Source organism: Pollachius pollachius, assembly GCF_949987615.1.
Source record: "Pollachius pollachius genome assembly, chromosome: 3".
Classification (NCBI taxonomy): domain Eukaryota; kingdom Metazoa; phylum Chordata; class Actinopteri; order Gadiformes; family Gadidae; genus Pollachius; species Pollachius pollachius.
In genome coordinates, this window is record NC_136936.1 from 50,299,781 (window position 1) to 50,309,780 (window position 10,000).

The following is a 10,000-nucleotide window of genomic DNA, read 5'->3' on the forward strand; positions in this document are numbered from 1 at the left end:
CCCGCTTTTTCCACCGACACTACCACTTTAACTTGCCCGACTCAGCCAGCCCTTTGTTGTGTTTCGATCACCAAAATGGGGTACCTGGTACCTGGTACTTTTTTGGTCCCACCTCCGTCGTGGTTCTGATCTGGTACTTTCATGTGACTTAATCAGGCTGCTGGCCGCTGATTGGCCAGAGTGGCGCCACTGGACGAACAATGATGAGCGCGACGTCCGAGCCTGACACCCGACACCCGGCATCTTTAAATACTATCATCAGCGTTCAGTCAACACCAGCGATTGATTATTGAACATGAGCAGGATCAGCTCGCAAGGACTCGCCGCGGGCCGTGACGGAGGTGGAGACGCTCCTGTGGGTAACCCTGTCTGTTTATGTGTCGCGCGGTGGCGCATGCGTGCTATGACGTTGAAGACGTACTTTCTAGACGGAAACACAAACGGAACCAAACCAAGTGGTGGCGAGCTGAGCTGGCAATGTCGACGGAGAAGAGGCACAACTGAGGGCGCGTCTCACAGAGGGCCCCTATCACCCAGGGGGCCCCCGTCGCCACGTGCGCCTCATCCGGTCTTATCTCCCCAGACGGCCCCGATGAGACCCAGCGAGGGGTCCGTCCACCCGGGGTTCAGGGGACCACCCCAGGATACCATGGAGAGGAGGAGTAAGATAAGGAGGGAGGCGGGGGGGAGGGGTAGGAAGATGAAGGCGGAAGGGACCAGGGGGTGGGGGTGACGGCCGCCCTCGTGAACCCTTCACACCTCTCCTGTTGTCTGGGGGGTGCATGTCGCACGATGACCTGTCTCACAGACACCCCGAATACCCTGCGGCTGCTGCGGCAGTTGTTGATGTTGTTGTTGTTGTTGATGATTTGCTGTTTGATCAGTGATCCAGTGTCGTCATGCGTTCCCTTAATCCCGTCTCTTCCCCACACACACACGCCCACACGCACAAGAAAATAGCATCCTGAGTGTGTTTATTTTTGAGTGTGCACCTAAACAGCGGAGCGGGCTGAAGCCGCGACTGCAAACACTAGAAGAAGGAGAAGACGAGTGAATCCCGGGTGTGTCCCCCGGGCCGCTGAAGAGGATCTCCGCGCCGACACGCTGCCCGGGTAGCGGCGGCGCTGCAGATAAAACGCTCACGCACCCGGGGCATTCCTCAGTGCTCGCCTCCAGTCGACCGCGTGCCGCTCGCTTTACAACCGCTGGCTGCTTCCTCCGGCTCCTTACCCAGGGTTCATAGCGGGGAACCGTAAAAGAACATCTCACCTTCCGACGACAACACACCTCCCTCTCGCACCTCCGCTTCCACCCAGGGGTTCTTACGGGTGTGTGTGTGTGTGTGTGCGTGTGTGTGTGTGCGTGTGTGCGCGTGTGCGTGTGTGTGTGTGTGTGTGTGTGTGTTGTTATCAGGATATGCAAGGCCTCATTGACACCAACGTTATTCTTACCGTTAATTAAATACACAATGGCGGGCGAACAGACGGTGGAAGGCCTCTAATCCGTCTGTAAAGCTCTTACTGTCACCACACGTCTTTAATCACACCCTGAGCTGCCTTAATCACCTGACTTAAGTTACAAACAAGTATCAGTCCGAAGCCGGGGGCTTTGTCGGCGATGTGACCCCGATGGCCGCCGTCACCGCCGCCATCTTGGATTTCACCATCTTCTTCTTCTTCTTCTTCTTCGTAAGGGGTGGGTGGGGACTGGGGGTTTAAGGTGGGAGGCCATTCCTCCTTGTTAAAAATTAAAATCCAGAGCTATATAACAATCTGCCCCTATGTCAAGCGGTGGCTGTGCAGGGTGTGAATGTGAAAAGAGCCATACTTAGCGATAAGCTTAAGCGCCTTAATTTAGGAGAATTATTACAAAACAACTAAATGGGCCAATAATTCCGCAATACCTTCTGAATCTTCAAGACGCAAAACCCTGGATTACAACAGCCACCAGCGGGGGGTCTCTGTGCTGGAGACTAAGTGTCGGCCTAATAACAAGCGCGCATTCTTATTTCCCCGCCTCACACGTCTGATGTCTTTTAATAAATACATTAAAACACGGCGCGCAGCTGTGAGGACCAAATCGCCTTTTTCAGAGTAAAAACAAAAACATTTGAAAAAGTCTTCCCCTTCTAAAGGGTAGCAGAAGTACATTCATAAATAGTTGTACGTATATACTAACATAAATGATAAATAAATACAATGACTACATTTAACACCGATAAACAGTCGTTCACACCCGCTATATCTCACCCCCGAACCCCCCCTCCACACACACACACACAGACACACACACACACACACACACACACCGCGCATGCGTGTTTCCAACTGCAGAATTGGAACGCGCCCCAGGTGGATCGCGCGGCGAGTGACCGCGCGGACGGCCGGTGTCACCGCGCGCAGCGAGCGGCGCGCACGCAGCGCGAGCAGATTGCTTCGCGGTGACTCACACCACCCCCAGCGCCGCCTCGGAGGCAGAGCGCCACAATAATTAGACAAATGTTAACACCACGCTTGTCAGAAGCCACATATGTCAGACCGCTTCCTGCCCAGCAGTGCAGTACTGCCCCACCCACAGGGAGGGGGGGGGGGGGGGGGGGATCTACCCGGTTTAATTATCCGAGGCTATGAGAAGCAACGTGTTCAGGCTAAAGGTTATTCCATATGGAATCGGGATAAAAGTGGTGTGGTGTGATATTGGCTCGGCAAAAAGGGGGTCAAAGTTTACATCGACACACACACACAAACACACACACACACACACACACACACACACACACACACACACACACACACACACACACCCCTGCAGGGTTTCTGTTTTTCACACCTTGCAGTATGTGATCTCTTGGGGGCCACAGACATGGTTGTAAGCGTGTGTGTGTGTGTGTGTGTGTATTTGTCTGTGTAGGGGTGTAAGTGTCTGCGTGTAGGTTTGTGTGTGTGTCTGTGTGTGTGTACGTGTGTGTCTGTGTATTTTTCTATGTAGGGGTGTTAGTGTGTGTGTTTCTGTATTTGTGTACGTGTGTGTGTGTGTGGGTTTGTTGGCCTGTTTGCGTGTCTGTGTGGGTGTGTGTGTAGGTGTCCATGACTCTGTGTGTGTGTGTGTGTGTGTCTGTCTGTGTGTGTGTGTCTGTGTGTGTGTGTGTGTGTGTATTTTTGTCTGTGTAGGTGTGAAGAACCCTTTGAAGAAATACTCACCTTTTAATCAACGCAGGCTAATCACCCATATGGCTGACAAAAGGCTGGTTGATAGGATAGTGTGTGTGTGTGTGTGTGTGTGTGTGTGTGTGTGTGTGTTTTCTTGCGTGCGTGCGTGAGCGTGTGTGTGTGTGTGTGTGTTTAGCGAGGTTAATTGACAATGCTTAGCTCTCCCGCGTCTCTTCTATCGCAGAGACAATGACGGCTTGTGTTTTTATCGCGCTATTGTTGGGCCCTCAAAAGGCGCATCGGTTGCATATTGCAGTGTTTATTACACACTCTGACCCCCCCCCCCCCCCCATAATGAGCTTCAAAGAGCTCTCTTTGATGAAAGTTATCTGTATTTAAATCAACATGTAAACTCGGTCTAACTGGGTTTTATTGTTTAATTTCTGCCGAGCTGTAATCCTGCGATTTGCTTCTGTGAGAATAATATTTGATACCATGTATGTCACCCACATCAAATGGATTGTGGCGTCATTCAATTATAAAATAAATATGAGATATGAAACGGGTCGGTCCGTGGGAGGCCTCCGCACAAACACACAAACACACAAACACACAAACACGACCCGGCAGCGAAACCATTCACCCGTTTTTTCGCACGAGTATTGAGGAGTAAGTTAGTTGTTGCTACCCTTTAGTAATCCGATATGTACTCCTCCAGATGTAGGCTGCGTGTAAACATCGGTGACACACAGAAATGCAGAGCAGTGATTAAAGTAGTCAACAAGAGGAGCGATAAGTTTCTCTGTGGCTCGTCTCCTCATTTCACTGCTCTTAACGTACTGCGGGGTATCCGAATCAACACCGCCCTGCGGAATGTGAATGATTACATCTACTTGAATTAATGAATTGAACAACAGATTTATTTGGGTGACACATTAATCAACATGATTACAATAATTATCCAGGGCGCCTTATGCGCCCATTCCTCCCTTTGGCGATAAATAAAAACCCCGTTTGCACCCATTTGTCCCGTTTGGTGTCGCTCCTCTCGGCCATTGGTCAGCGGCGGGACCTCATTTGCATACAGGCCATCATATAGCTCCTCAGGCAGGGGTTGAGTGTGATCCAGTCTCCACCGCTCACCACCCGTAGCCCTGTTCGCGTCTTGGATGAAGATTTAGTACAGACGCCACGATGGGACTTTGTAACTTTGGAGGTGCTGCGTTAAGTGTGCTGTTGCCCTTCCTGATCTGCAGAGCCGTGAACTGTACAACCGCGAGGTATTCCACCCACGAAGAGGACGCGCCGGGAACAGAAATAGGAAATCTATCGCGAGATTTGAATATCGACCCAGCCGAGGACCCCCAGACGTCTTTTCGGTTCATGCAGGAGACGCCCGACTCAGCCATCGAGATGAGGGAGAGGGACGGACTTCTGAGTGTCGGGGGGGAGACCATCGACCGCGAGCAGCTCTGCCCGGGGGCCCCCCGGTGCCTCCTCTCCTTCGACATCGTCGCGTTCTCCAAGGAGAAGTTCCACCTGATCCACGTGGAGGTCGAGGTGGTGGACATCAACGACCACTCGCCCGGGTTCCTGCGCAACGAGACGCGTCTGGAGATCCTGGAGAACTCCCCGCTGTTCTCCAGGTTCCCGCTGGAGGCGGCCATCGACCTGGACGTGGGCCTCCACTACATCCAGAGCTACAACATCACCGACAGCGCGCACTTCGTCGTCGAGGAACGCGTGAGGGACGACGGCTTCAAGTTCGCCGAGCTCGTGCTGGTCAAGGAGCTGGATCGGGAGGTGGAGGATCGCTACACCCTTGAGCTGACGGCCACGGACGGCGGGGTGCCGCCCCGGTCCGGCTCGGTCACGGTGCACATCACGGTCCTCGACTTCAACGACAACAGCCCCACCTTTGACCTCTCCTCGCTCAGAGTGGAGCTGCTCGAGGACGCGCCCGTGGGCCACCGCGTGCTCAGAGTCCGCGCGCACGACCCCGACCAGGGCGTCAACGGCGAAGTGACGTACGCGTTCGTGGACGGCCCGCTCTCCGAGACCATGCGCGTGTTCCACCTGGACGCGGTCACCGGCGACGTGACGTTGAAGTCCCTGGTGGACTTCGAGAAGAGACGATCCTACGAGTTCAACATCCGGGCCTCGGACTCGGGGGTGAACTCCGTCCCGTCCACCTGCAGAGTGCTGGTGGACGTCGTGGACGTGAACGACAACGCACCGGAAATGACGATCAAGCCAATGAAGTCGACCAGCGACGGCGTGGCCCTGATCACGGAGGCGGCCGCGACGGAGAGCTTCGTGGCGCTGGTCAGCACCCTGGATAGGGACTCGGGCCCCAACGGCCGCGTGCACACAAGCCTGCACGGACACGCGCACTTCAAGCTGCAGCAGGCGTACGGCGACGCGTTCATGATCGTCACCACCACGACGCTGGACCGGGAGAAGGTCCCGGAGTACAACCTGACGGTGGTGGCGGAGGACCGCGGCAGCCCGCCGTTCAGAACCAGCCGGCAGTACACCATCCGCGTGGGCGACGAGAACGACAACGCGCCGCTGTTCAGCCGCGCGCTCTACGACATCTCCGTGCTTGAGAACAACGTGCCCGGCTCTTACGTCACCACGGTGGTCGCCCGGGACTCCGACACGGGCGCCAACGCCCGCGTCTCCTACAGCCTGCTGGACTCGGAGATCCCGGGGGGCGGGGGCCGCGTGTCCGGCTACGTCTCCATCGACCCGCTCTCGGGCTCCCTGTACAGCCTGCGCTCCTTCGACCACGAGGCCCTGCGGGGGTTCGAGCTGAGGGTCCGGGCGGAGGACCACGGCGCCCCCCCTCGCTCCGCCACGGCGGCGGTCCGGATCCGCGTGGTCGACCGGAACGACAACACGCCCTACTTCAGCGCCCCCGTGCTGCGGAACGGCACGGCGGACGTCCCGCTGGCGTCCCGCGCCCCCGCCGGCCACCTGGCGCTCCGCCTCCGGGCGCGGGACGCCGACCAGGGGGTCAACGCCGCGCTGACCTACCGGCTGGTGCGGGGGGATGCCTCTCTCTTCGCCGTGGACGCCCAGACCGGCGAGGTGGTGCTGCGGCGGCGGCTGCAGGCGGCCGTCGGCGAGGCGCTGGAGCTGGGCGTCGCCGTGAGCGACGGGGGCGGGAACCCCCGCACGGCCCACGCCACCCTCTGGCTGGTGGTCTCGGAGGCGGAGCCCTCAGGGGATCGAGCGCTGGTGGCCGTGGCGTCCGGCGGCGGCGGCGGCGGCGGCGGCGAGGAGGAGGAGTCTCCGGGTCTGGACGGCTCGCTGGTGGTCATCGTGATGCTCAGCGCCGGCTGCGCCCTGCTGCTGGTCGCCATAGTGATCGTCATCTTCACCTTCCGGCTGAGCCGCGGTGGCGCGGGAGCGCCCAGCGCCAAGAGCGAGCCGTGGCGGGCGGGGCTGTTCGACGGCCGGCCCGCCGCCCCGTTCGACGGGAGGGCGTACGGGGGTCTCTCCCCGGACAGAGACGCTTCATCTCTGGACGACTGCGGGCAGTACGAGGAGGGGAGCCCCCACTCGGAGACAAAGGTGAGCGGGCACCCCAGCGGGAGGCCCCTCTTTAACATGCGTCTGATGTAGCGCCTTTCATCTCGGGGCCAGAGATGCAGGCTTAACCCCCCCCCCGCTGTCGTTGTGCTCCTCAGATGGTGCTGGCCTGCAGACCCCCCTTCCACCCTGCCTCGGCCTGGCAGGGAGACCAGTACTGCTTACAAGTCAGGTGAGGGGGAGACACACACACAGGCGCACTGTTGGACGCACACACACTGGTGGAAACACACACACAGACAGTGGTGGACACACACACACACTGGTGGACACACACATACGCACACACACACACACACACCGGTGGACACATTCACACACTGTCGGACCCACAGACAAACACACTGTTGGATACACACACATGCGCGTACACAAACACATATACCAGACACACAGACAGACATAAACACACACGCACGTACGCGTGCACACACACACACGCACACACACACACACGCATACGGAGACATGTATACATACACACACACAGACAAACTTACACATACATACACACCTACACACAAACACATGCTCGCACACAACACACACACACACAGACGACAGAGAGATTAACACAGAAACACACACACACACAAACACACACATATACACACACACTGTCACACACTTATTTTGTTTTGTTTTCATTCTGTTGGATTTACCTTTGTTACCACTAAATAACCCATCATTAAATTGTATCGCCGAGCATTTGCATAATTATAGCATCGGAGAGGCTTGTATGGATTAGTCCCAACATTCCGTCCAAGCAAGAGTGGGAGACACACCCGCGCACACACCCGCACACACACACACACACACACACACACACACACACACACACACACACACACACACACACACACACACACACGTAACCAGGCTTCGGGCAGGGTGCTGATGTCTGTGTTCGCCTCTGCAGCGGCCACACAGACCAGCTCAGCGTGAAGGACAGCGGGAAAGGAGACAGCGACTTCAACGACAGCGACTCTGACCTGGGCGGAGACACGGGCAGGAAACACTTCAGCACCTTCCAAACCACGGCCAAGAGTGAGCATCAGCTGGAACACACACACACACACGCACTCACACGCACACACACACGCACGCACACACACACACGCACACACAAGCACACACACACACACACAGACCTACACTTACACCTACACACACACTCACACTCAATCACACACACACACACACACACACATACACACACAGACCTACAAATACACTCACACTCAATCACACACACAGACACACACTCACACACACAGAACCCCACCCCCCCCCGAAACAATCAATATGTTTACAGCCCACACCAGGCATGAGCGCATTATTGCACTGCTGCAATCATAATCTCCTCCTCTGATCTAACTCCGCTTGTTTTCCCCGTTTCCTTCCAGCCGCGGCTAATGTGGCGGACACACCGACGGTTGATTGGCTCACCACCTCCAGCGCCGTCCCCGCCCCCTACGCCTCCTACACTGTGGGCTTCTCATCAGCCGCTGTCTACAACAATCCCCACGCCTTCGTTCACACCTGGAGGAGCGCGGGCCACGGCGCCGTCCGCCCGCTGGCCGTGACCGGCAGCGCGGACACGCAGGGCTGCCCCCCAGCGCCCGGGACCCTTCCATCCTACTTTGTTCAGCACCAGCAGCTGAGGAGAGAGGGCCCCCCCCCCAAGCAACTGCTAGTGTCGGGGGTCTCCGTGTCTGCGGAGGCCTCTGTGGTGTAGAACCACCGCGGGGCTTTGATGTGTGTCCGGTGTGAACGCACACAGACACACACACACAGATCTGTAGATACCAACAGTCCGGTGTGAACGCACACAGACATGCACAGATCTGTAGATACGAACAGTCCGGTGTGAACGCACACAGACACACGCACAGATCTGTAGATACCAACAGTCCGGTGTGAACGCACACAGACACACACACACAGATCTGTAGATGCCAACAGTCCGGTGTGAACGCACACAGACACGCACAGATCTGTAGACACGGACAGTCCGGCGTGGCGAGGCGAGGAGGAACTGATGACCAAAAGGATGTGTACATTTGTGTTATTTATGACTTGATATTGACTTGATATTGCTGCTGCTTTTCCGGTCTGGTGACTTTGCTTGTTTTTCTGTTCAACCCACGGAACAGACAGGAAATCGTTTGTCGTGAACAAAACGGGATGTATAATTTTCTTCACCATATTTGGTGAGACACTTTGTGTAAAAATAAAATTGCTAACGACTCCATTGAACAATTCCATTTCTATTTTGACAGTCTCCGTAAAAACCTTTATCCATCCGTGAGACCTGTGAATCACGTCGGGCACAGCGGTGTTAACAGAACTCCTCTTCAGGCAACTGGGCCTGAAAATATACTGTGGCATTTTCCCCCAACACAAAGCGCACACACTGAGTGAATACTGAGTTCGCTTTGAAAGGGTTACATCAAACAAACAAACATAAGGAACATTAATATTAAACATGGCACTCAAAGAACTGTTTTAACTTCACAAACCCTAAGTAATCTTGAGCAATATAATGAATAATATGAAGGGGAAATCAGAGCCACATAGTTGAGAGGAAACTCACACCAGCCCGGTTCAAACATGGAAGATAAAATCAATTAATATATATAAGTCAATCGAGGGACTGCGTCCGCGGGGAAGGGAAGGGGACTTTCATCAACAACTTCAAATGGTGCTGCCCCTCTTTCATTACGCTTTTTAATCAACACTTAAGGAAGTGCCCTTATATTAAGGGACTCTGCTGGGGTCGCTCGCTGACATTCAAATCAATTGCTGGCAGACATTTTGTGAGTAAGCTGAGCACAGACAAACAGACGCAGTCAGCCGTGACTAGTACACACCCTGACATCAAATATATATGTATATCAAATATATATATATATATATGTGTATTTTAGTTATCTTTACTTACAAGTAGCTCGGAGGAGATGGCAAGAGCTGTCATCAATTTATCAACACACCCACCTAAATGTCAGCTTCTTGTAATTACATGGAAAAGGAAAGAGTTGATTGGATGTCGCGCCTCCATCTCTCTCTCTCTCTCCCTCTCTCTCTCTCTCTCCCTCTCTCTCTCTCCCTCGCTCCCTCTCCCTCTCCCCTCTCTCTCTCTCTCTCTCTCTCCCTCTCTCTCTCTCTCTCTCTCTCTCCCTCTCTCTCTCTCCCTCTCTCTCTCTCTCTCTCTCTCTCTCTCTCTCTCTCCCTCTCCCCCTCTCCCTCTCTCC

The 10,000-nt window shown here is 55.0% G+C and overlaps 1 protein-coding gene across 1 annotated transcript; it reads left to right on the plus strand.

Moving 5' to 3' along the window:
- Nucleotides 1-4,343: 4,343 nt before the first annotated feature.
- Nucleotides 4,344-8,484, plus strand: LOC307073907 (protocadherin 8; the record flags this gene model as incomplete). Its single annotated transcript, XM_079733862.1, has 4 exons — nt 4,344-6,728; nt 6,845-6,918; nt 7,666-7,793; nt 8,153-8,484. 4 exons carry the CDS (start codon nt 4,344-4,346, stop codon nt 8,482-8,484), a joined length of 2,919 nt encoding a protein of 972 aa, XP_079589988.1.
- Between the last annotated feature and the right edge of the window lie 1,516 nt (nt 8,485-10,000).